Source organism: Hemicordylus capensis, chromosome 3 (genome assembly GCF_027244095.1).
Source record: "Hemicordylus capensis ecotype Gifberg chromosome 3, rHemCap1.1.pri, whole genome shotgun sequence".
NCBI classification, from domain to species: Eukaryota; Metazoa; Chordata; class Lepidosauria; order Squamata; family Cordylidae; genus Hemicordylus; species Hemicordylus capensis.
In genome coordinates, this window is record NC_069659.1 from 9,934,761 (window position 1) to 9,961,965 (window position 27,205).

The following is a 27,205-nucleotide window of genomic DNA, read 5'->3' on the forward strand; positions in this document are numbered from 1 at the left end:
TGTGAGGAAGGGAGTGTATTCACCTTAACTGTGGGTAAGCACTACCACAGCAGCAATGTTAATCACAGTGAAAGCTAACCAGAATTCCTTCTTAATCAGGATCTAAAATCAGCTTGGAACCCTGGTTAAGCAAGAAACCCAGGTTACCTTTAGTTATTGTAAATGTTTCTGCAGAGGGCATCTACCTTCTAGAAGATAAAGGTGGGGAGAGGGAGCAAATAATTGGTCACTCTTGACCTGCATAACCACAGTTAAGCAACTGAAAACACTGGGCTGGTTCTTATGATCAGACAGATGTGGGGTAAAGTAAAACCAGAGATCCAGGCAACATGTGCGCACTCTCAAGGAGCATTCCATGAGAACATGGAAGTGCACCAACACAACATTTAACCAAAGCTGTTAATCTTGGTTAAATGCAGAGTTGGCACACTGCCAAGATGGCTAATTTCCCCCAGATCCTCATGACACACTCCGAGGGAGTACGCACGCCCCCAGGATTACCAGACATCGCTCTGATCATGAGAATCAGCTCCTTATGTCCACACATAGCCTATATTATATTATAATTATAATTATTTTTACATTTTAATCCCGCTCTTCCTCCAAGGAGCCCAGAGCGGTGTACTACATACTTAAGTTTCTCCTCACAACCACCCTGTGAAGTAGATTAGGCTGAGAGGGAAGTGACTGGCCCAGAGTCACCCAGCAAGTATCACAGCTGAATGGGGATTTGAACTCGGGTCTCACCAGTCCTAGTCCAGCACTCTAACCACTACACCGCGCTGGCTCTTACAGTGAAAAAGACAACAACCACTCATATCAATAGAGGCCGGTATCTCTGTTTAAATGCCAGAATTCTCAAAGCCTGTGAGCATCAGAATACCTGATACTAGGAGCATATACAAAAGTTCGTGGAAAGGTGAAATACCAGGATATTATATTTAAAAGACAGTAGCTAGCCCCAGCACCTTTGGCCTCCACAGCCAGCTTTATCCCATGTTAGAAGACAATGGGCAGGCCAGCTGCATCAGACTGAGCTGGTGCTGCTTCCAGGCAGCAGGGCTGGGGACTCCCTGGGCTTCTTCCCAGATATGTGGTTCACCAAACACTGCTTGGATGGCCACAGTGGTGAGTCTTGGCGAAGAGGACTCTTGGCACGTGCAGGAGAGGAAAGTGACTCATGAGACTGAGGCATCCCACTCCATGCAGAGTGCAGGTTTAGGATAACCTGCTGCCGAATTTCCATTTTTAAAACAAGTTCTTTGACAGTTACACAAGCAGAAAGTACACTTAGCCCTGTCGACTCTGAGTACTGGAAGCCCATATGTTCAGGGACAGTATACCCAGTGTGTGTTGCAAGAACACAGGGAAAGAATTCTATGCAAAATAAATAGCTCACAGGTGGAGAATTAAAAGATCAAGATCATTTTTAAAAAGATCAAATTTCCAGGCCATATGAAAGATATGCTTAAGAACATAAGAACAGCCCTGCTGGATCAGGCCCAAGGCAGCCCATCTAGTCCAGCATCCTGTTTCACACAGTGGCCCACCAGATGCCGCTGAAAGCCCACAGGCAGGAATTGAGGGCATGCCTGATATCAATGCTTGATATGGGCAATGCCTGCTGAGATCTCAGAAGCCAGAAAAGTGACTAAAGAAGACATTCAGTGGGGGGGGGGGGAGCTTCAGTACCTTGCCACTCCCATGACTAGTAAAACTAGAATTTTGCAAAACAAGCAAAAATGCAGAATATGTTATGAAAACAACTAAGCACAATTGCAGAGTTTGTATAAGATACACAAGTTACAGGTTTCAGCTTTTTCTTTTTGCACAATTTCAATTTTATTTTAGCACAGTGTTGTACACCCATCTCTGAGAATACCTCCGATTAACAAATGCTGTGAACAAACCAAGGGAGGTTCTCTACTTTGAGTCTGATCCAACACAGCAATCCTCATATGTTCAGAAACTATTTTGTTCCTTTACAGTAATTTGCAGAAAACAAATGATGTGCTAGCAAGACAGATAGCATCCATTTTGCAATTTGCTTGCTGTTAATTAAATGTTGATCTCCTAGGATTATATGGTAGCCTTGTTCCACAAAAACTATTATCAAATTTTACTCTTCTTGTTATGGGTATTAAGGACAATATGTCAGATCAATGAACATTCAGACGGAATTGAGATGCAGCAATGGAGCACGCCTCTTCGTTGCGTTTCCTCCCAAGTCCTCCTCTCCTTATCTGCTACCATCATCACCATCCACTCTGAAGAATAGACACACAGCCTTGTCTTTCTCTGGCTCCCCTCTTGCCTTTGCTCCCATAATGAATCCATCACCAAATCATGTCACTTCCCCCTTTACAGTATAAAAAAATATGACCCTTCTCCATCTTCTCAGCAAAAACTCCAGCCCATACACTGGTAATATTTTGCCCTTGACAAACCTAAGCTTCTTTTCTTTTCCACCACCTCACCTCGATCCCCTCAATTCTATCCAGCACCTTACTGCAAAAGCTATTCCTCCCTCTCTCATCGCTCTGACCATGTAACAAATTCCGTTGGATCCCTTTACTGATTTTCTATCCACTCCCAGGTCCTGCACAAGCATCTCATCCTAACCAGGGGTTTCCAAACAAATGTCTTGGATCGCATATTCCCACAGATCCCTTCCTGTGATCTTCACTTGTTCAGATCCATCACCCTCAGCCACCCAAGGATCTCCTGCTCCTACCTTTCCCCCCTTGCTGCCTCTTATGTCTGGGACTGTCTCTTTGAACACCCGCTCCCTACTGAGATACGATCCTCCCCAACTCTTGACAATTTTTGAAAAGCATTTGAAAACCCACCTCTTCACCCAAGCTTTTTCAGTTCTTTAAAATTTTAAGGTTTTAATCTACAGGTGATTTTTAAATTGTTTTAAGTTTTTGTATATGTTTTAATTTTGGGGCGGTGTACAAATTTGAAAAACAAATAAACAAATAAAGCCTCCTCAAAATCCATCTTCTCCATGAAGCCTTTGCTTCAGTTCCCTAGTCCCGAAATTCTGTTGCAACTAAGCTCAAATATCTGGAAATGAAATAATGAAATATTCTCCCTCAATGTATCCCACTTCCCTGTCCTCCTCCTGTTGACTTCCTTGCATCGGTTTTAGACAGAGAGCCCTGCATATAGATGCAGCTTTATAAATAACCCCTACCACTTAGGGTCTGAATGCAAGGGAGGGCCATGAGTAGGGGGAAAATTCAAGGCCTACATGTTGGCAAGGTGGGCAGAACCACTCTCCGTCGGGAATGATCATTAGTGGAGGCCGAAGACACGCTGTGTGGTAGCCGCTGTCACAAGAGTCGCACAAGAGAATCTGTAGAAATGAACCGAAAGGTTAGGGTATTGGTGCAGCCACACTGCAGAGAACATCACAGGACATCTTGTCATCATAAGTTTGCATCAATGGCTTGAAACTGCAGTAACAGCCTCACCGAAACAGGCAAACCAACTCAGCCAAAGTGAAAAACTTTTAAGTCCCTTTGATTTCAGTGGGAGGCAGCTCAGCACACGCTTAACTCTTCCAGTGAAATCACGTGAAAGTGCTGCACTTTGGTTTAATTATCCTCCATGTCTATCAACACATATAATTTAAACTTGGCTTCACTGTTACCAGGCAGAGGTGGCAAAACCTCCTCTCTGCAGGTGCAACTGACTCAAACAGGAAGTTGTTAAAACAACATGGTTGACTGAATATGATTGACTCCACCTGAGATACCAGCGTGAGGCCAGGATCCAAGTCACTGTCTCACAGCCCAACTGACCTCACAAGCATATTGCGAGAATAAAGGGAAATGGAAGAAAAAACCTTACATGCTGCTCTAATCTCCTTGGAACAAGAGTAGAATAAACATGCCATACTGTAAATAAGTAAACACATTAGAACCCAAACCATGGTTGTAACTTCCAAATGCTCAGCAGGCAAACAATGGTTTAGTTTTGCTTGCCTGCTTCTGTTTTCTGTCCTCTCATTACTCAGATTCCTAAGTTCACCCTGCCTCCATGGTACAGCAGCCTATGAAGGTGGAGTGATGGCTATACCTATGGTTGGTCAGTGCAGATAGAACATACCATGGTTGCAAAATCCACTTCAAACCATTGTTTCCAATTCTGGATTGCTGGCCAATAGTAAATCACAGTCTGCCAAATCAGACAGTATGCCAATGTATAGTTAGGGATTGCAGGGATTCCAGCAATCCAGGGATTCTGGATTGCTGGCCAATAGTAAATCATAGTCTGCCAAATCAGACAGTATGCCAATGTATAGTTAGGGATTGTAGGGATTCCAGCAATCCAGGGATTCTGGATTGCTGGCCAATAGTAAATCATAGTCTGCCACATCAGAAAGTATGCCAATGTATAGTTAGGTTTTCTTAACCAGCGTTTGGTGTGATGCCCAAGTCATTATTTTAAAGCATCACCTCACATATATGCAACAGTGGCATTCTCAAAGTCAAGAACCTACTAGCTCCGGATGATTGGGGAGACCACACTTCTTGCACGGCTCATCATCATCAGCAGGTGCAGGTTCCTCCTCCTCTTCATCCTCCTCCTCCTCCTCTTCATCCTCCTCAGAGTCGTCTTCACTCTCCGACTCCTCACTTTCATCATTGCTTGAGTATCTCCACTTGCCACGGGTTCGTGTTCCAGCCCATCGAATTTTATTTCGCTGTGAAGCCTAGAAATCCAGTGACAAGGAAAACCAAATTGCTTCAAGACTTAACATTTTTAATCCAGAAATTACTTATTTAGCACAAAACAAACTATTCAAGCCAATATTCACCACAAGGAAAAGTTTTCAATAAATCTATAGTACAGGTATCAGATAAAAAGTTTCCATGCTTCATGATGCATTACTCCAATTTACATTTGAATGAGAAATCAATCATATGCAGAGTGCATCATATTTTCTGATCAAGGCAATGTTTCTCAAATGTTTCTGAACTTTGAACTCTCTTTCTGCACACATGCTATCTTCTGGGCTCCCATCCTAGTAAAAATCATCTGCTCTGCAACCTTTGCATGCAGTCATGAGCACACACCTTACTGCTGCATGCAAAGATCTATGAGCTAGGGCACTAATCCTAATACTGGCATGGGGGTGGGGGTGGGGCTGAAATTTTATCAAGTCTGGCCTACAAGGGAAAACCCTTCCTCAATTGGACTGAATGAGTCAAGCAGACCAGACTGGGACTCTGCAATGGTTCTCAGTGAAAGCAGGATCTCTTGACAAGACAAGGATCAGACCAGTGGAGTTTTGCTCCCCAGAGATTTGTGAGCAGGAGCTTGCAAATAGATATTGAAGGAGTTTGGCGTGGAGTTTAGCAGGAAAGTGTGCAGGGAGGCACACAAGCAGTCCCCCTTTATCACAAAGGAGACACTCAGCACAAGGAGAAGGTGCGTACTACCCCACTTTTGTAATTTTCTTGGAAGACAGAGCTTAGAACTTTTACTTAGCTGACAACTGCAGCTAAGAGCTAGCTTTCCAGAAACAAGCTCTATATAATCTAAATTAAGCCAATAAAAGCAGTTATGCAGGTGGAATGCCAGCAGGGGAGGGGGTGCTTCCTAGTGTACTGCATGGAGTGTTGCATGTATGACTGTCTGAGGGACAGAAGTCATGGGTGTGCGCTCACTGCAAAGAGCTCCTGGCTCTCAGGGAATAGGTTTGTTCCCTTGAAGCCAAGGTGGCTGACATGGAGAAGCTCAGGGAGGCAGAGGAGTATGTGGGTGAGACCCTCAGGGACATGATAGAGGCATCCCACTCCCAGGCTGACAGGATCCTCTGCTGTCAGGGAGAATGACGGTCTCATGGAAGGAGGACAGCATTCTGAGGAAGAGGGGCATGCTTCCTTAGAAGAGATCCCTTTATTGGGTGATGCACCTATATCCTCTTGCACGGAGGATACTCCTCTGGGGGTTTGGGGCCTCATAACAGTGGGTGATTTGATCATTAGGGGCATAAAGAGATGGGTTTGTGACCCGCATGTAGACTGCAAGGTGACTTGCTTGCGGACGTCATGCAGCGTCTAAATAGGCTGTTAGGCAGTGCTGGTGAGGAATCAGCTGTCGTGGTGCATGTTGGCACCAACAATGTTGGGAAATGCAGTCGAGAGGTCCTGGAAGCCAAATTTAGGCTGATAGGTGGCATATTGAAGTCCAGGATCCAGAGGGTAACGTTCTCTGAAGCGCTACCCATTCCATGCACAGGTCCAGCAAGACAGGCGGAGTTGAGGGGTCTCAATGCATGGATGAGACAGTGGTGCCAGTAGGAAGGGTTTAGATATGTTAGGCACATTTGGGGGCAAACGAAGCCTGTACAAAAGAGATGGGCTTCACTTGAACCAAGATGGAACCAGATTGCTGGTGCTTAAAATCAAAAAGGTTGCAGAGCAGCTTTTAAAATGACACCGGGGAGACGGCCTGCAGGAACCGGGGGGCAGGGCGGCAATGTGGCTTAGCAAGCAAAATCCCCTATGGTGTGAGGGTGCAAACCTTTTAAATAAACCAGAAGGAGAGAGAGTAGAACAAGGAGTAGAGCAGACGGAAACACATGACAGCTGGTCAAAAGGGTCAAGTGACAGTAAGGGAGAAAGCACATGCCAACGCCAAGTAAGAGATTCAGCATATAGGTGTTTATATACCAACTAGTTATTTTTGGCCCGTTAAATTAACAGGCGCTAGAGGAGTTGTGCGCTCCAGGCCCCCTGTCGTCATTCCCCCTCCCGCCGCCGCTGTCAGCCTCCATGCCGCAGCCGGTCTCCCCGTCCGGGCAAGGGTCCCCCTCCACCACCGGCCTCCCCTTTCCGGCTTCCCGCCTCCCCGGCTGGCCTCTGTCGGCGCTGCGGCTGCCGGCTCGTGTCTGCCGCCGAAGCAGCCGCCGGCTCGCCTCCGGCGACTTCCCCTCCTGGCCCCCTCCTGGTTCCCACATGTCGGCCTCCCCCCCATCCGGCTTTGGCTCAAGGCCGCGGCTTCGCCGCCGCCTCGACAGCTTCCCCCTCTGCCTCTTTCCCCCACCCGGCTTCGCGGCGGCCGCTTCTCCTCGGCTGCCGCTTCTCCCCGCTCATCATGGCCGCCGTGTCTGGGCGGCCGTATCTTTCTCGCCCGTTCTGGGCATTCGCTCTGCGCATGCCCAGAACGGGTGAGAAAGACACGGGCGGCACGGGATTACACTCTACCATATTATTATAGAGGATGCCAGAAGCCTCGGAGCCAAGACAGGTGAGCTGGAGTGCTTAGTTGCTAACGAAAACAGAGATATAGTGGGCAAAACAGAAACATGGTGGTACGGTGAGAACCAGTGGGGCACTTATTCCTGGATACAAACTCTACAGAAAAAACAGGAAGGGGAGGATTGTGGTTGGAGTACCATTGTATATCAAAGAAGCGATAGAATCCAACAAACTAGAAAACCTAGGAGGTCCAGAGCCCTCCACATAATCATTATGGGTGATAACACAAGGACTGAAAGGAAATGTTTTACGAGGGACGTGCTATTGCCCTCTGGATCAAAACGCTGAGAGTCTCCTGGAGTTGTAGAACCAAATCAGAGAGGTGTCAAAGAAAGACAGCGCTTTAATAATAGATGACTTCAATTACTCTCTCATAGACTGGGCAAATTTTTGTTCAGGTATTGACAGAGAGGCCAGATTTCTAGACATGCTAAATGACTGTGGTCATGGAATTAACCTGAAAGACGATGACCTTGGATTTAATCCTGAGTGGTACCCAGGACCTGGTGTTAGATGTCAGAGTTGTAGAACCATTGGAAACAGTGACCACAGTGTGATCCAATTCAGCTTATATGCAAGTGGAGCACTGCCAAGGAAATCCAACACAGATGCATTGGACTTCAGAAGAGGAAACTTCTCAAAAATGAGGGGATTGGTAAAAAGGAAGCTGAAAGGGAAAGTCAGGAGGGTCAAATCACTCCAGAAAGTATGGGACATATTTAAAACCACAATAATAGAAGCTCAGTTGGAATGTATACCAAGAAAGAGGAAAGGTACCACCAAGTCCAGGAGGATGCCAGCATGGCTAACAAGTAGAGTCAGGGAAGCGATAAAAGGGAAGACTTCCTTCAGAAAATGGAAGTCCAAATGAGAACAGGAAGGAACATAAACTGGCAAAGGAAATGCAAGGAGATAATAAGGGATGCAAAAAGAGAGTTTGAGGAGCATGTAGCTAGAAGTATCAAGGGGAATAACAAAAACTTCCTTAAATATATCAGAAAAGCAGAAAACCAGCCAGGGAGGCAGTTGGACTCTTAGATGATGAGGGCGAGAAAGGGAGATAAAAGGGCGTGAAAGGGAGATAAAAGGGAGATGAGGGCGTTAAGGAAGATAAAGAGAATGCAGAGAAGCTGAATGAGTTCTTTGCATCTGTCTTAACGAGGAGGATATTCTCACTCCAGAACTGAGCTTCTCAAGCTTGAAGGCTGAAGAACCAGGCCAATTTGAGGTGATGAAAGATAATGTTCTAAACTGTCTTGAAAAACTAGAAATTTACAAATCTCCAGGGCCAGATGGCATCCACCCGAGAGTTCTGAAGGTACTCAAATGTGAAATTGCTAATCTCCTAGCAAAAATATGTAATTTGTCCCTACAATCAGGCTCTGGTAGAGCAGCTAATAGAAAGTAGCTGAAGTGACTCCCATTTTCAAAAAGGGATCCAGGGGGAATCTGGTAAATTACAGGCCGGTTAGCTTAACTTCTGTACCAGGAAAACTGCTGGAGAGCATACTTAAGGACAAAATTGTTAAACATATAGAACAGGCCTTGCTGAAGGAGAACCAGCATGGCTTCTGCAAGGGCAAGTCTTGCCTCACTAAAATTTTGGAGATCTTTGACAGTGTCACATGGCAGACATGTGAATAAAGATGATTTGGTTAACATATTATACTTAGACTTCCAAAAAGCTTTTGACAAAGTTCCCCACCAAAGGCTCGTGAGTAAACTTAAAAGTCATGAGATAAGGGGACAGGTTCATGTGTAGATTAGTACAGTTTGAAGGAGAGGAAACAGAGGGTAGGAATAAATGGCCATCTTTCACAATGGAGGGAAGTAAGAAGTGGGGTCCCCTATGAATCTGCACTGGGACCAGTGCTCTTTAACTTGTTCATAAATGATCTAGAAGTTCAGCGAAGGAAGTGATCTAGTAAGCAGAATATGATCTAGAATAAATGATCTAGTAAGCAGTGAAGTGGACACTATTTAGGGTACTGAAATCCAAATGGCAAATGTGGTTCAACGTAAGCAAGTGAAAAGTGATGCATATTGTGGCAAACACACACACACACCCCCGCCCACCACCACCCCCAAACTTCACATATATGCTGATGGGGTCTGAGCTGTCAGTGACTGGCCAGGAGAGAGATCTGGGGGTAGCGGACAGCTCATTGGAAGTATTGACTCAGTGCATGGCAGTTGTGAAAAAGGCAAATTCCATGATAGGGATCATTAGGAAGGGGATTGAAAATAAAAATGCTAGTATTATAATGCCCTTATACAAATCTATGGTGCGGCCACATTTGCAGTACTGCATGCAGTTCTGGTCACTGTATCTTAAGAAGGACATTGTATAACTGGAAAAGGTGCAGAAGAGGGCAACCATGATGATAAGGGGCCTGAAGCATCTTCCTTATGAGGCAAGGCTACAGCATCTGGAGTTTTTTAGTTTGGAAAAGAGACAACTATGGGAACACATGATAGAGGTGTATAAAATTATGCATAAAGTAGGGAGAATGGACAGAGAGAAATTTTTCTCCCTCTTTTACAACACTAGAACCAGAGGTCATCCCATGAAACTGAAGGCCAGAAAATTTAGGATCAACAAAAAGTACTTTTTCATACAGTGCATAATTAATGTATGGAATTCTCTGCCATGGGATGTGGTGATGGCCACTAGCTTGGATGGCTTTAAAAGAGGCTTAGACAAATTCACAGAGGACAGGTCTATCAATGGCTATTAGTCTGGTGACTATAGGCCACCTCCAGCCTCAGAGGCAAGATCCCTCTGAATACCAGCTGCAGGATATTCATGGCCTCACCTGTTGCCTATGGGCTTCTCAGAGGCATCTGGTGGGCCACTGTGTGAAGCAGGATGTTGGCCTGGATGGGCCTTGGGCCTGATTCAGCAGAGCTATTATGTTATGTTATGTTACGTTATGTGATGTGTCAGGAGAAAGACTGGCCATAGGAAGGCAGTGGTAGGTGCCTCCTAGGCCAACCCTGGTTCAGTCTTTCTCAGCTCTGCAGGGCTATCAAGTACTCCATCAGTCCTCTCCTCTGATATCCTCCACATACTCTCTACACTGAGTCCACACTCCTTACTCCTGGTTCCCCAAGCACCCAAGCTTTCTTTATTACAGCAGCCTAATTGTGTGTGTGTGTGGGGGGGGTCTTTTGTTGTTGCTTTTCTTAAACAATCAGGAGTTACTAACGGCTGCCTAGAAAATTGTGCAGAGATCTTATAGTAGACCCCAATCTCCCTTCTGTGTTATTCTGTCTTCTGTTACACATCTCTCTCTTGCTGCCACCTACATCACTCTATGGCAAAAGAGTTCTGAATTCTATAAATATTAAATTAATGGATATAGAGTAACTGCTGCAAATGGAGCAACTTTCTTAAAAAACTAATTCTAATTGTATAGCATTGCCATAACTGACTGAGGGTAGGTGGGAGGAAATGGAGGTGACTTGGCACAGATTCGGCTTGCTAACATTGGCAGCCACCAGCATTTAAAAAGACCCAGCCAACCCCCTTCTGAGCATTTTACCTTGCTGGACTTAGAATTCATCTCTTTCTCTTGCTTTTTTGGCTCCTCTTTCTTGTCCTGCTTTTGCACTGCAGCTGGTTTCTCTTCCTCTTCCTCGCTTCGCTTCTTCTCAGGTTTCTGATCCCGCGTCTCCACAATCTTGGGAGTAGGTTTCGATATCCGGGGAGACCTCCTTAAAATGCGGCCAACATTGGGGACCACCTCCTCCTTTTCAGCCTCTGCATTCTGAGTCTTGGGGGGAGGAGGAGGATCAGGAAGAGGATCTGTTTTCTTTCTACTAGAGATCCTGATTGTGAGCTTGATCCCATCTTTCTGCCTCTCAGAGGTAATTTCCCTGTTTTCTGTTAGAGCGCTATCTTCTTCAGAAATCAACTTATATTTACACTTGCTTTTCACAGGCTCTTTTTTCGTCTCTAGGGGTTCCTCCACAGAACTTTGGGCGTTGCCTAGTTTGGGTGTTTCGCTCTCAGCGATGGCAGAGTCCTTCTGTGGTTCAGAACCCTGCTCCTCGTGCACTTTACTTTTTTCAGGGAGTGTGCTTTTGGAGTCCAAGTCTTCTTTTTCAGAAACAGAATCATCTGATGGAAGAGCTGAAGCAGGGGATGGAGTTGCAGCTGCTCTTGGTAAGTCACGTTTCTCCTGTGGCTGATCCTTACTTTTCAAACACCCACCATCTTTTGGAGTAACCAGCTCCTTCGGGGAAGGTGGCTTACTGGACTTATCAAGACATTCCTTGGGAGGGGGCGGACCATCTTTTGCTTTAACAGGTTCTTCAGGTTTCTTGAGACATTTGTCCATTTTGGAAGGTGCTTCTACGATAACCTCTGAAGTCCTACTGTCAAGCAAGCTCTCCTTTCCTGCAGGACTGGTATCCTCCTTTAAAGGCACTTTCTGGTGAGAAACCTCAGAAATCACACCAGCAACTTCTTTCCCTGTATGCAAAATATGTCTCTCAACATCGCTTGTTCTTACTATTGTGCTAACAGCCTCTAGTACTTTCTCTCCGCTTATGCCATTTTTTTCCTTCGGCAAGCTGATGGGGTCTTCCATTGTGCTGGGAGAATGTTCCAACTTGTTATTTGGCATGATTCTCTCACTGCTAACCTCCCCATTTACAAGGAATTTCCCATCCGTAATTGTAGGGACTCTTTTAAAGGCCTCTTCCTCTTGTTTCTCTTCTTCCTTCAAGACCTCTTTTGTTGGGGTAATACATTTTCGCAAGGGCCCTTTTAATGGGCTGTCATAATCATCAGCCAGCTTAATCTCTCGCTTTTTCAGGGGAATCTTAGCCTGCTGGTCGTTTTTAAGTTTCTCACTTTCTTCTGCAGTTCTCTCTGCAACTTCCTGGGGAGTTTTGACACTGACGCAGAACTCTATCCTCTCGGGTTCGTGAACGGTTCTATCTGTGTTGCTATTTACATCTTTTAAGTCTTTTGGCTCTAACTTATTTTCCTTCACCTCTGCTTTAACAGGTTTAACGTTTTCTTTAAAAGAGTCACTTTCTTCTTTGGTAATTTGCACTTCCCCATGGTTTTCCAAAGGCTTTACTATCTCTTTCTCTAGCTTTACTATCACAGGTAGCTTTATGATTTCCCTCTCCTCCACTTTTTCTAATTTGATCTTGTTTTCCTCTCCTGAAATTGTGGAAGGTGGAACATTTTCTGATTCCTTTGGCTGTTCTTGTTTAATCTCCTCCTTTTTTTCTTTTTCTTTTAATTTGTTTTCTGTTTAAAAAAAAAAAGGCAAATAGCAAAGTTATGAGACTCATAGGTCAAACACGTTTTCCCAATATCAGACAACTTTTACCTGAAGGAACATCTGCTCCCATATTAACCTACCCATGTACTAAGACAGTCTTCCCAGTAAATGAGTTTGGCAGGTGGAGACAGAAGAAAGGGCCTTTTTGGTTGTGGCATACCCATTTTCCTCCCTCACCTTTTAAGTGTTTTTGGTTGTTAAGATTTTAACTGATGAAGCTATTTTACAATTGTAATTGTTAGGGATGTGCACTGAACCAGCAAGGGCCAGTTTGAAGACGGGGGTGGGACAACTTTAAGGGCGGGGGAGGGTGCACTTACCCCTCCCTCCACTTCGTCCCCGCCGGCACTCCATTTTTAAAGACCCTGTCAGAATGGCAGCAAACCTCCCTGCCGCCCTGTCCCCTCCTTGGCCGGAACTGGTGTGCACACATGCCGGGTGCATGCATGTGCACATGCGCCCACCACTTCTGGCAAAGGAGGGGACAGGGTGTCAGGGAGGTATGCTGCCGCCTCAATGGCATCTTTACATATGGAGCACGGGGGAGGGGGGGTGGAGGGAGGGGTAAGTGCACCCTCCCCTGCCCTTAATGTTATCCCACCCCCTGCCTTCGAGCCTCCGAACCAGCCAGTGTTCAAACCTGTTCGGAGGCCTGTAAAAAGGACTCTGAATATTTTTGTGCACATCCCTAGTAATTATTTTGCATTTTAAAATGTAATTCAAACTGAATTTTTTTAATTTGAAAAACACTAAATGTTTGAAATATTATAAAATCATAAAACAGAGTATCCATAATAAAACAGTAGAAGACAATAAAACACAGTGAAATATAATTAAACACAGTAAGACACACTAAAAGACAATAAGATAAAATAGCTAATAGATAAAATGAGATAAAACAGCAGCCAGGACCATAACTGATTAAAAACAGAAACTAGATTACAGCCAGTTCTTAAAATCTTCTTTAGTGTTTTAAAGTTATTTTTAAAACTAGTCAAAGAGGGAAACTGATGAAGCCCCTCTGAGAGGGCATTCCAAAAGAGGTGTGTGTGAGTTCCCACTACTGAAAAAGATTGAATCTGTGTCAATGACAGAGAAGGGTGGTCTAGAAATCAAATCAAATCAAATCAATCAATCAGGCACTGAAAAAAGGGCTTGATTTGACAATCTGTGAAGCCCTGGTATATTCATATGGGCAAATGCAATCCAATAGATACCCTGGTCCCAGGCCATGTAGGGCTTTCAAGGTCAATCTCAGCACTTTGAATCTGGCCCAGAAGTAAACTTATAAATAAATAAAAAATGCTCAACATGCTTATTGTGCTCAGCACTGGTCACCAAAATGCTAAATTTAGGGTTCAAATCCCCACTCAGCCATAAGAAGCTCACCCTTGAGCTTATCACTCTCTCTCAGTCTGGCCTACCACACAGGGCTGTTGTAAGGACAAAAGGGGAGCCTAGTACATTACACTGTGCCCACTGGAGAAAAGGTAGGATATTAATAAAAACAGCAGCAACAGGTATAGGCAGAAATAGTTCACATGACATATTTTACTGGGAAACCTTTTTTTAATATAGCAGAATAATAGAATATCTATGTGATAATTGTATCTATGTGATAAACCCCTGCTAACTGAGCAAAGAGACACATTTTAAAGGGGTGATTCTCACTTTAAAACAACAGATGGATTATTATCTTTATGAAGAATTAAAATGTGAGATGAGTCGCAATAGGTTTTATTAATTGCACATACATCTGTCAACTTTACACATTGTGAACTATATATTCTCCTGGATTTTCTGCACTACTCCCCATCACTGTTCCCTCTAACAGGGATTCCCAGATGTTGTTCACTACAACTTCCAGCATCCCCAGCTTCAATGGCCTTGGGCTGGGGATTCTGGGAGTTGTAGTCAACAACATCTGTGAATCCATGTTAGAGGGAACACTGCTCTCCATAACAAGCCTTGTGTGATCAAAATGTGTTGGGATTATTCATTCATTCATTCATTCATTCATTGAATTTATATGTGTTGGGATTATTGATTGATTGATTGATTGAATTTATATACCGCCAAGTATAAAAATCTTGAGGCAGTGTACAGAATTAAAACATAAAATATAACACATTTAAAATCCATAAGATAAAAATTAGATAAAAACATGTTAAAAACACATTAAAATTTAAAAAACAAATCTCAGTTGAAGGCCTGGGAAAACAAGTACGTCTTCAGGGTCCTCCTGAAAGCAAACAGCGAAGGAGATGTTCTTATTCCAGCAGGGAGCGTGTTCCAAGGATTGCCGTGTACCGTTTGGGGTTGTTGTGTGTCATACTCCTCCAATTCTGTTTTCTGTTCTTACCATGCTCTTCCAATCCTATCTATTCAGCACAAAGTCACAGGATTCTTTGCTACCACAGCCTTCCTAGAGATGACAGCCAATAATTAGGCCAAGTCTGTGGGTCCCTAATAACCACTGTGCTTACTGTCCAACAGAAATCAGTTGTAAAGGGTTTGGGGGTGGTGGAATGATGTTTCTATTTTGATCTGCCATGTTGGTTCAAGATGGCAATCACTCCAAGTATAAGCATCACATTCAGAAATCATGTGTTGACAATCCAATACAAAGCAAGTTCACAGAACATGGGAATTGCCTTAACAACCAAATCTATTCCCACCCTCACCCTCCTTGCTATTACATTCGATATGAACTGTGGGTTTGCAAGAGCTCCCTTATAAGATGCAGAAAGTAGAATTTCAAAAAATCAATCCCATTGCACGTCATGGGCCTAGTTCTTACTGAGGTGCGAAAGCTGACTCAGAGTGGTACCACTTCACTGTCAAGTGGACGTTCACGGAACTGCATGCTCTTCCATGCAAAGTAATTTCCTCCATATACAAAGCTCAGATGTCAAGGAAGAGGGTTGTCACTTAACCATCTGCACATGTTCGTTTTTTATGTGGCGGACAAAAAATTGTATGGAGAAGCAGTCAATCCTGTGAGCCCCCATCAGTGGTCTGTAGTGGGTCAACCCAGACACAGGTTTACCAAGAATTTGTCCAAACAATATGCAAACTGAGCAAAGTGGTGATTCACTCTTTATATTAAGCAGGGGGAGAACAACTGGCCCTATCCATCCCCAACATAGCATCCCTCAAGTGGCTGTTGCTGGTGTCTATCTTGTGTTTCCTTTTTAGATTGTGAGCCTTTTGGGGACAGGGGACCATCTTACTTAAGTATTGTTTATTGTTCTATGTAAACTGCTTGGAGAACTTTGGTTGAAGAGCGGTATATAAAAATTCATGGCAGTAGTAGTATATTCATTTTATACCATTTTAATAGCCATGGTTTCCTCCCAGAGAATCCTGGGAATTGTCTTAAGGTGCAATGCTGAGAATTCTTCATTAAGCATCCCTAGTCTCTCCACCCCCATAAAACCACACATCTCAGGGTTCTCTAGGAAGAGAGGGAAATTGATAAAGCAGTTGGATTTTACAGTGCAGAGCAGAGCTGCACAATTATGGCCCTCCAGCTGTTCCTGGACTACAACTCATAAGAACAGCCCTGCTGGATCAGGCCCATCTAATTCAGCATCCTGTTTCCCACAGAGGTTCACCAGATGCCCCTGAGAAGCTCCCAGGCAAGAGGGGAGGGCATGCCCTCTCTCCTGCTGTTGCTCCCCCTTGCTACTGGTATTAGAGGCATCTTGTCTCTGAGGCTGGAGATGGCCCACAGCCACCAGACTAGTAGCCGTTGATAGATCTGTTCTCCATGAATTTGTCTAAGCCCCCGTTAAAGCCATCAGCTAGTGGCCATCACCACATCCCACCCCGTGGCAGAGAATTAATTGATTAATTATGTGCTATGTGAAAAAGTACTTCCTTTTTTTCAGCCCTAAATTTCCCATCACCCCCAGTCATACCAGCCAATAGTCAGGTATGATGGGAGTTGTAGTTCTACATCTCCTGGAGGATCAGGGTTATGCAGCCCTGGCGTAGAGCTTGAAGGGGCCTAAAGGTTAGCAAATCCTGAGCTAATGGCAGGACCAGAAATGCACCAACACCTGACAGATGACCCTATGCAATTCAAGAAATGGTATGCCAGAAAGACAGAACAGGTTCTTTACAGAAAGGTTGCCTTAGAAGGCAAAGAGCTCAAGAAGTAAAGATACTGAACACCCCACAACCCGTTAGGGATGTGCACGGAACCAGTTCAGAGGCTCTCTATGGGCCTTAAAGCAGCACACACACCCCCCGCCGTTGAACCAGTCCTTGCCAGTTCTGTGTACATTCCTACAACCCATTAGAATCACTGCCAAACTTTGGGAAGATTTCTTCCAAAACTTCAGACCCTAGACATGAACAAAAATACCACGCTGGGTGGAGCTCATGCTCCACCTCCCTGACAGGACAGGTGAGACGGGCCAGGTAGTGGTGCTACCTCCGCTCAGGACCTCAGGATACCACCCCAGCCGGCGTGTGCCAGCCCTCACCTTCAATGGGAAACTTGGAAGTTGCAAGCCTTTGAGCATCACAGAACTCTTCTACAGGCACTAATCACTCTGGAGAGCCAAAATCATGTTTATGCTACAAAGTTTATCCAGTAAACGTTATTATATGAAACACGCTGGATCTCTCTGGAAGTAAAGCACAGCAATCATTTTCTTAAAGAATTCTGATTAGATTTTTTTAAAAAAATGAGTTTTAGGTTTTTAAGTTAGATTCAATTTTTAATTTATTTATTTAAAATATTTATATACCGCCCCTCCAGTACACCACTGCTCGGGGCAGCTCACAACATTAATAAAATAGATACAATATAAGGTAAAAAGTTAATAAAATTAAACAGGTTAAAAGACCAAGCCAAAACCACATTTAAAACCCTTAAAAAAAAAACCCTTCAAATTAAGTGATTAATAAAAAGCTAAAAACTAAGAACTAAAAAACCTACCAGATATAAGCAGAAAATAAAACTTTAAAAAGAGCATGGTAAAGCTCTTCCAGAAAGGCATTCCAAAGCTGAGGCCACAACCAAAAACGCCCTGTCTCAAGTCCCCGACAGCTGGAACTCTGATAGTAGTGGGGCCATGAGCAGGGCCTGAGATGCCGAGCAGAGGGCACTGGCAGGTTCATATGGGCAAATGCAGTCTGACAGGTTCCCCAGCCGCAAGCCGTGTGAGGCTTTAAAGGTCAAAAGCAGCACCCTGAATCTGGCCCAGAAGAGGACTGGTAACTAATGAAGCTGCCGCAGAATGGGTGTAACGCTCATGAAGCGACTTGCACCCACGAGCATCCTTGCAGCAGCATTCTGGACCAGCTGAAGCTTCCAAACTGTCTTTAAGGGCAGCCCCGTACAATGTCTCCAAGTAGGATCAAAGCTAATGTACCAGCTGTGGCTGGTAAAAAAAAAACCAGCTCTGCACACCACCACCACCACCAGTGCCTCCAAGGACGAGTCCAGAAGCACCCCCAAGCTGCGGACTCTGTCTTTGTCTTTCAGAAATGTAACCCTGTCCAGGTGCAGATGGAGGATGGAGACCTTAATACCATTGTCATGTATTGACCACTATCTGGTGAAGACTGGAATGAGTGGCCTTAATACACCTGGGGGGGGGGCAGAAAGAAGGAGAAAGTTGGTAACCTCCTGTCTGGCAGCTGCTGCTGGGTGAAGCTCTGAGTGATTGCTTTTAAAAAAAAATTAGAGAGAGAGAGAGAGAGTTTTTTTCCAAAACATAGAAAGAAAAAAGATACATCTTATAATTAAATACATCAATTGGGAATTCAACAACCCTCCATTGTCAACCCTCTAAAAGACCACACTTATACCAAGTATTACTTTTTAAAAACCCAGTAATAATGCTTTAATTAACCATCTGTTAAAAAAACAAAAACAAAAAAACCCAAATCCTGGATGAGGGTGTTGATCCTGTGCTAAATTACAAATTATAAAACGTTCCCAGATTAAAGCAAATGTTTCATCAGAAATGTTCCATAAATAAGCAGTAATCTTGGCCGTAGAAGCATATTCCCATAGCTTTAGTAGCCACTCATCTAAAATCAGGATTATGTGTAATCTCCAATTGGCAGCATATAGAATCCTAGTTGCAGTAATCATGTATAGAGACAACTCCGTATATTTAGTAGGAATATAAGATTTAGTCATATTTAACAACAACAAAAACCCTCTGATGAATAAGGGAAATTTATGTTTAAAATTTCTTGCATCTTAACAATGAACCTTTTTCCAGAATTGTTGCATTTTACTGCACACCCAACACATATGATAAAATGTCCCTGCATGGCTCTTACATCTCCAGCAATCTCCAGAGTAATTACTATCCATCTTTAAAATCATCATACGACTAATACACCAGCGGAAATACATTTTGTACTAGTTTTCTCTTAAGGTGCTATTTGCTGTAAATTTAATATTCACTTTCCATTGATATTCCCATTGTTGCATGTCAATTGTCCTGTTTACATTTTGCATCCATTTAATCATGTAGTCTTTTACCTGTTCTGTTTCTGAGTCATACTTCAATAGCAACTTATATATCAATCCCAATAGGTGATTAGCATTTTTATTTATTAATACTTCGAATTCTGTTAAATCTCTAAGTTTGCCACCTTGTCTTTGTATTTCTTTCTGCACTATTGTGCTAATTTGTAAGTATTGGAACCATGATGGCTCTTTGTACCATTCCAAAGCAAAAGTCTGTATGGATTTCATTTTTGTCTTTCCTATAAAGTTTGCAAATTATATACCTTTTCTCTCCAATGGACAAAATTTCTAGAATTTTCTTCTTCATGGAAAAAGATATTTAAAATAGATGCCAAAGGTGAGAAATCCAGACTTATCCTGTTCTTATACTTGTCCCAGACGTGTAGTAAACTACTAATTGTATAGGATTTTATGTCATGATCTTTCCTTTTTATATTAGTCCATAGATACTTATGTAACCCTTCTGAAAGGTCTGATCCCTCCATAGCCATCCTCGGACCGTATGGTTCTCTAATGCAATCCGAAATCCATGTCAAACAGCTAGCATGGTGATATAATTTCAAATTAGAGATGGCCAGTCCTCTCCATTCCTTTGCATCTTGCATGATCCTGAACCTAATTCTTGGTTTGTTATGGGCCCAGATGAAAGAATTTATATAGTTCTGCCATGTATTCAATGTCTTATCTTCAATTTTAACAGGAATAATTTGAAATAGAAATTTCATTCTTGGCAAAATATTCATTTTAACAGATGCTATCCTTCCCAGCCAAGAAAGATTTAATTCTTTCCACCTGTTCAAATCTGCTAAAATAAGGCTCCATGACAGTAAATAATTGTTCTTAAACAGGTCTTTATTATTCGCTGTTAAATTAATCCCCAGGTATTTGATTGGTCTTGCTATTAATTGAAATCCAGTCTTGTCTTTCAGATACAATAATTCCACATCTAACCAATTCCATGTAAGAATCTGAGTTTTGTTTTTATTGATCTTATATCTTGAGACCATGCCATAGTAGTTTATATGATCCCTTATTGAGTCACAGTCCTTTGGTCGAGTGATTGTAAGAACCATATCATCAGCATACAATTTTATTTTATGTTCTTGTTTCGCCATTTTAATTCCAGAAATTTTTTGCTCCTGCTGTATCTTCTTCACCAATGGTTCAAAAGATAAAAAAAACAATGGTAAAAAGGAGATAACCCTTGTCTGGTACCATTCATAATAGGGCATTTTTTAGATAACAATAATCTTCACCAGTTGTTCCTGGTAAATACTTTGAATCCATGAAAGGAAATTTGGCCCACAGTTCATTCTTTTTAATACCTTTAAACAAGAAGGACCAATCCAGATTGTCAAAAGCTTTCTCCGCATCAAAAAAATAAAATAAAAATCATCCCTTCTTCACTCTTGTTCCTTGAGATATCGTCTACTGAATTCAATATATATCTCAAATTGTCTTTCATGTATCTCTTCAGGATAAATCCTGTCTGATCCAGATGGCCAAAATCGCAACAAAAAGTTTATAATACACATTCAGCAGAGAGACTGGTCTGTATGATTCTGGTCTGGCTGGATCCTTCGCTTCCTTATGAATAAGAGAAATGAATGCTTCTTGCCAAGAGAAGGGCAACATATGACAATGTAATATTGCATTCATCACCTTAGCCAATGGACTAATTAATATTTTTTGAAAAGATTTATAGTAGGCTGCTGAAAATCCATCTGGACCTGGTGAATTAAGTTTTAACCGCTATATTGCCTCTTTTGTTTCCTTCATTGAAATTGGTTTATTCAGCAATTCTTTCTGCCAATCCGTGAACTCTGATATTTTTAGATCTTCCAGATACTGTGAGACCTTCTCCAGATCCAACATTTCCTTTCTGTATAGTCTCGTATGGTATTCCACAAATCGGCCTATCATCCTAACCATGTTTGAGACAAATTCTTCCCCATTCCATATGGAAGTAATGACTCTGAGTGATTGCTAAGTGCTTCCATCTGCTCCACCCCTTCTGCAGGTACCTTTTGTCCCTCTATAAAAGAGCAGTTTGGTCCAGGGGTGCAAACCCTTGGCACGAGTCAAGGTAAAAGAGCTTTTAAATTTTAAATTCTAAGCTTTAGTTGCTTGGCTTTGTTTATGTGGATGAAAATTTTTTTAAAAAATAATAATACATATTTTTATTTTGTAATTATTTTTTTTAAAAAATTAAAAAGGAAATTTAATGTTAAAGAAATCCCACCATCAACTCTCAGATCTTAGTGTCTAATCTTCCCGGGCAGTCAGTACCGAGAACCGCAATGCACAATTTTGGGCCCACTGCAAAGTAAGAACCATAGCAATACCTTGAGCTGATATTTCTTCCTCCATTTTGGATTCATCTTCAGTATTTGGGCTCTCTTGTAAGCAGCTATCCTGTTGCTGGTTTTTCAAAAGTGCAGGATCAATTTGTGCTTTCAGGAGTTCAAGTGTTTCAGCCAGTTCATTTCGGCTTCTGGATGAAAAACAGGAAGTACACCAAACCTCTTAACCTGCCAGCCTTATATAAAGTCCCACACCACTGCGAATCTGACTGCCTTCATTCTCATTTGCCAGTATCACCTGACACTGCAAAGTTAGGAACGATCTAGAAAGCCTGCAACTTTTCACCTAGACAGGAGCCTCCCAAATGCCCCAACCCCCTAGGAACTTCACTGGCAACTACCATAGCTTTGGAGACCTATACTGATGCCTCTGTTAACAACCATTTCACCAACCATCATCTCAGACCTAACTGCATGTTTAGCATAAACTAATAAGAAAATCTGGCCTTTGTTTAACAGGCCTGGAAGCAAAGGAAAAACAGGTTGCTCACCTGTAACATATGATCTGGAGGTGATCCGTTGTATTCATAATGAACAGGTTCTGCGCCTGCTCAGGGACCTCACGGATAGATGACTAGCTCCTCACAACGGCTCCAACTGCCCTGCACGTACTTCGTGCTTCCGTTATTTTCAGCAGTTGGGGCGTGCAGTTTCTTGCAGACCGCCAGATGTTGACAATCTTTGTACTGTTTTCATTCTCCTATTAAAAAAAATATTCTGGGGAGGTCGGGTGGGATTTATGAATACAACAGACCACCTCCAGATCATATGTTACAGGTGAACAACCTGTTTATCTGGATCGTGATCCGTTGCATTCATAATGAATGGGTGATTAGCCGTACTGGTGGTGGGCCCAGGTAACGTGTCATTAAGGCAGAACCTGCTTCAGAACACTCCTTCCAAAATGGGCCTCTCTCATCAGTCGCAAATCAATGGCATAATGTTTAATGAAAGGCTGGTGTGAAGACCACATCGCTGCCTTGCAGATTTCTGCCATTGATATTCCTGCTATATTGGCCACCGAAAACGCATAAGCCCTTGTGGAGCGCGCCTTAATGGCCTTAGGTGGTTCCTTTCCCTGAGCTTTGTATGCCAGCTTAATCAGCTGGACAATCCATTGGGATAGCCTCTGCCTTGACACTGGTTGCCCCTTGGACCTCCCCTTGTTTATCACAAGTAATTTATTTGTCCTACATATATTTCTCATTGCATCCAGATAATACAGCAGCGAGCGTCACACAACCAAGGAGTGCATGGCTCTTTCCAGCTGTCTCTGGATTCTGGAAAAAGGTTGGTAGAACTATATCCTCATTTATGTGGAATCCCGTTAATATCTTTGGTTTGAAGTGAGGATCCAGCAGCATTAGCACCTTATGCCGGGAAAATTGAGTATAAGGGTGATCTGTGCGCAGAGCTGCCAGTTCACTCACCCGTCGTGCTGTAGTAACTGCTATTAAGAATACTGTTTTCAAAATCTTCATGAGCAATGTATCCTCACTCAGTGGTTCAAATGGCTGTTCCATTAGGGTCTTCAGCACCAAAGACAAATTCCATTACTGCATAAGTTTCCTTATAGGTGGGTAAAAGTTATTGAAGCCCTTTAGGAATTTTTTACAGTCCCAGTGGGGAAAAAACATAGTGCCATCCCATCCTTTGTGTTCAGACGATATCACTGACAAATGGACTCTGAGGGACGTGTTTGCCAATCCCTTCATCTTAAGCACTGTCATGTAGAGGAGGATTTGCCTAACCGTCGCTTTCCTTGGGAAGAAACCCTGTTTCTAGGCATGTAGCTTGAATCTCTTCCACTTGCTACTATAGTTGTGCCTCATTGAGCGGCTTCTATTGTTTAGCAAAATTTTATCTAATAGCCGATTCTCCACGCTGTCAGCTTTAACGCTCCTACTTGCGGGTGCTGGATCATCCCGTCATTCTGGCTCAGCAAATCCGGATGGTCCAGAAATTTGTGATGCACTCTGTGGGAGAGCCTTAGCAAAGGAGCAAACCCCGGCTGCCTGGGTCACCAAGGGGTCATTAGTATTCCCCTCGTGGCATCCCTGAGCATTTGAGACAGGACTCAAATTATCAGCAGTTGTGGTGGGAATTGATAAAACAGGCCCCTGGTCCAAAGATATTGGAACGCATCGCCCAAGGAGTCCTTGCCGTGCCCTGCACATGAGCAGTATCTCTAACACTTTTTGTTTGCAGCAGTTGCAAACAAGTCTATTGTTGGCCATCCCTACTTGTCGAACATCTCTTTCAGATAGGCCTCATTTAGTTCCCATTTGTGGTGCTGGCTTTTCAGAAGCGTTCAACTGAGTTCGTCCGCCTGCACAACATTGTCCTCTCCCTTTATGTGTATCGCAGTTCAGTATATGTTCAGATTCACACACCAATTCCACAACTGCCAGCTCAGCAGACATGGGGAGCATGACACCGTTCCTCCCTGTTTGTTTAGATAGAAATTGCTGTTGTATTGTCCAGGTGAATTTGTACCATGCTTCCTTGCAAGAGTGGTCTGAAGGCCTTGAATGCCATGAACACTGCTAGTAGTTCAAGGTAGTTTATATGTTTCTTTCTTTGTTCCCTGACCATTGTCCCTTTGCCTGATGGTACTCGCAAAGCGCACCCCATTCCCACAGGGAGGCATCCGTTGTTACCCAGAGTGTGGGGGTCTGGGATTTGAATGGCATCCCAGACTGTAAATGTGCACTCACTGTCCACCATTTCAGTGCCTCTAGAATGTCCCACGGCAGAGTAAGCATCTTTCGTTGGCTGTCCTGGTTGGGACAGAAGTTCCGCAGATACCACATCTGCAACATTCTAATCCACAGGCCCGTGTTGCATACCGTAGAACTGCAGGAAGCCATCAATCCCATCAGTCTCTGAATTACATCTGCAGGTTGCTGAGGCATCATGGGGAGGTGGTGTATCAGGTCCTTGATTTGCTGATACCTGTCTTGTGGCAAGTAAGCTCTCTTTGTCTGCATATCCAGCTCTGCCCCTATGTATCTTATTCGTCCCTGCGGTGTTAAATTTGACTTCTTCCAGTTCACTTTGATGCCCAAGTCTTCCAAAAGACATAATACAAACTGGATCTGTGAAAGTAACCTTTCTTTGTCGTTGCTGACTATGAGCCAGATGTCTAATAGGGGAAGATCACAACTTCTTCTGTTATTAAGTATGCCACCACAACTGCCATGACCTTTGTGAACACTCGTGGTGCTGCTGAGAAGCCAAACAGCAAAACCGTATATTGGTACGCTGTATCGCCTACTATAAATCTTAGATATTTGTGATGCGTTTCACGTATTCCCAAATGGAAATATCCATCCTTCAAGTCCAGCAAAGCTGCCCATTCTTGCTTGGCTAGAAGATGTAGAATTCCTTGTAACGTGCTCATCCTGAATTTGCAAGTCTCTACGAACCGACTGAGTTCCCTCAGGTCCATTATAGCCCTCATCCCCCCATTCTTCTTGGGGATTTGGAAATACTGGGAGTAAAACCCAGACATCCTCTCCATCCACTGCACTGGCACAATTGCCTGTTTTTCTAGTATTTCCTCCAAAAGCACTGGGGTTGGTTTTGTAAACTTCATCCCTTGAAATAGAGGCAAAGCTCTGAACTCTATTGCATAACCAGACCTTACAATCTTTAAAACCCACTGGTCTGATGTTATATTGTGCCATGCTTGCGCATGACTTGCCAGCTTGATGGATCTGCTGACAATGACAAGGCAGATGTTGTGTGCCTTCTACTAGTTGTGCCTGCCGTGGATGGATCTGGCCATCAAAGGGTCTGCTTGTTCTGTTCTCTATTCTGTTTAGAGCTTTGTCCCTTTTGTCGCTGTCCAAAAGATTTATTTCGCTGAAAAGGTCTGTATTGCTTTCTGAAATCTCTCCTATCTTGCTGTCTTGTATATGGACAGGTGTTGTTGTCTACCAAAAGAGCGATTACGGGATGACGACCCTGTAGTGCTCGTAGAAGCCATAAACATCTTTGTTTATATTTGTCATATTTAGACTTTTCCCACGTTTCCACTGTTGTATCCGTGGTGTCAGCAAAGAGTCTCTTTCCATCATATGGCAAATGTTCTACTCTATCCCGCACTTCTTGTTGCAAATTTGTGGACTGTAACCAAGCATGGCGGCACAGGGTTACCGCTGTTGTCATTGCCCTTGATTCCACCTCCGCCAAATGTTTAAAAGTACTGAGTAGCTGTCTAGTCACAGCAGTCATTTTTTCATATGTTTGTGCAAACTCATCCTGGAACTCTTCCAGTATCATTGTTGACTAGTAATTTTAAGCCCGTTAAAATAACGGGCGCTAGTACCTGTTGTTGTTGTTCCCTTTATTCCTTTCCTCTCTCATTCGCCCTCCTTTCCTTTTATTTTGTTCTTTTTCTGTCTTTCCTTTGTCTTCCTTTTCTCTCTCACGCCGCCGCCACCACTGCCCGTTGGCCGCCCGCCCGCCTTCCCTCCCTCCCTCCCTCCCAACTGCTGAGCCCTCCTTACCCCGGCCATGTCCATCGGGCTAAAAACTCCTTAATTTCCGAGAGAGAGAGCAGCTCGCAAGCAGAGCTCCTCTCTTGCAAAGACTCTGCCCGTACTGGGGGTTTGGGCGTAAAGGACGCCTAATGCGTCCTTTACGGCCATAGTGTCAGTTCGGACAGAGCCGTTGCAAAGAGAGGAGCTCTGCTTGCGAGCTCCTCTTTCTCTCTTGAATTAAGTAGCTTTTAGCCCAACGGACATGGCCGGGGTAAGGAGGACTCAGGAAGAGGGAGGGAGGGAGGGCAGCCATTGGCAGTGCTTGGGTGGAAATGGCCGCCCGTGGGGCCGTGAAAGGAGGACCGGGGATTGGGCCGAAATGGCCGCCAGTGGGTCCGGGACGGTGGTGGGAGGAGGGCGGGCGGGCAGACAGCGATGAGGACCGGGGATAGGCGCGAAATGGTTGCCGGTGGGGCCGGAACGGTGGTGGAGGGCGGGCAGGCGGGCGATGGCAGGAGGTCGAGTGTTTGGTGGCTTTGGGACACTGGCGTTGGCGGTCCAGACTCCCTTGGGCTGTTCTGGGCCTGCACTTTGCGCAGGCCCAGAACAGACCAGAGAGACAGGGACGCAGATCCCCAACGTTCCAAGGCCACGGCCACTCACTTAGCCTTTTATTATATAGGATGAGTCTTGGAAAAGCACATCACATAAATGATGTCCGTATCTAGCCAAACATGCGTTCGCAATCTTTATAGCCAAACTGGAAGTGCATATATTTTTGGATCTAAAACATCTATTTTCTGTCCTTCCTTTTCAGAAGGAGTAGTATGACGCCATCCACCCTTAGATGAAGCCGCACATTCAACAACTGAGTTCAGTACCGGATGCTGCATCAGGTAAGTGTTGTCCTCTTCCTATACTCTGTACAAGCCTTCTAATTTCCTCGATGTTGGCGTAGATGTTTGCAGTACTCCCATGCCGACTGGGCTGCCTTTGTAATTGCAGGTAGCATGGGAAGCACTACTGGTGCGTCACCTTTGCTTTAGCCATCATATTATAAACTGGATCCTTAAGATCCACTTCGAGTTGTTTCAGTTCCAATCCCAAGGATGCAGCCATTTCTCTTATTTGTGCATGATAGGCCTTTAGCTCTTCTGATGGCGATAAAGAAGTCTTTGGTGGTACTTCTGCTGGTGAATCAGGCTCATTAGTGCTATCATAATCCGTTTCAGATAAGTCTGTGGTGTATTGATCAGTGTCACCTTCATCATCA

At 43.8% G+C, this 27,205-nt stretch overlaps 1 protein-coding gene across 4 annotated transcripts in view; it reads right to left on the bottom strand.

Annotated features, from left to right (window-relative positions):
* The window catches only part of RSF1 (remodeling and spacing factor 1), a 93,160-nt gene that overhangs the window by 29,548 nt on the left and 36,407 nt on the right, over positions 1-27,205 (bottom strand). For all 4 annotated transcript variants that reach the window (XM_053305443.1, XM_053305444.1, XM_053305445.1 and 1 more), the window contains exons 5-8: positions 21,428-21,576; positions 10,823-12,546; positions 4,511-4,723; positions 3,257-3,361 (exon numbers count right to left, since the gene is read on the bottom strand). In XM_053305443.1, the coding sequence (XP_053161418.1) occupies positions 3,257-3,361; positions 4,511-4,723; positions 10,823-12,546; positions 21,428-21,576 (2,191 nt within the window). The remainder of the gene's footprint in view (positions 1-3,256; positions 3,362-4,510; positions 4,724-10,822; positions 12,547-21,427; positions 21,577-27,205) is intronic.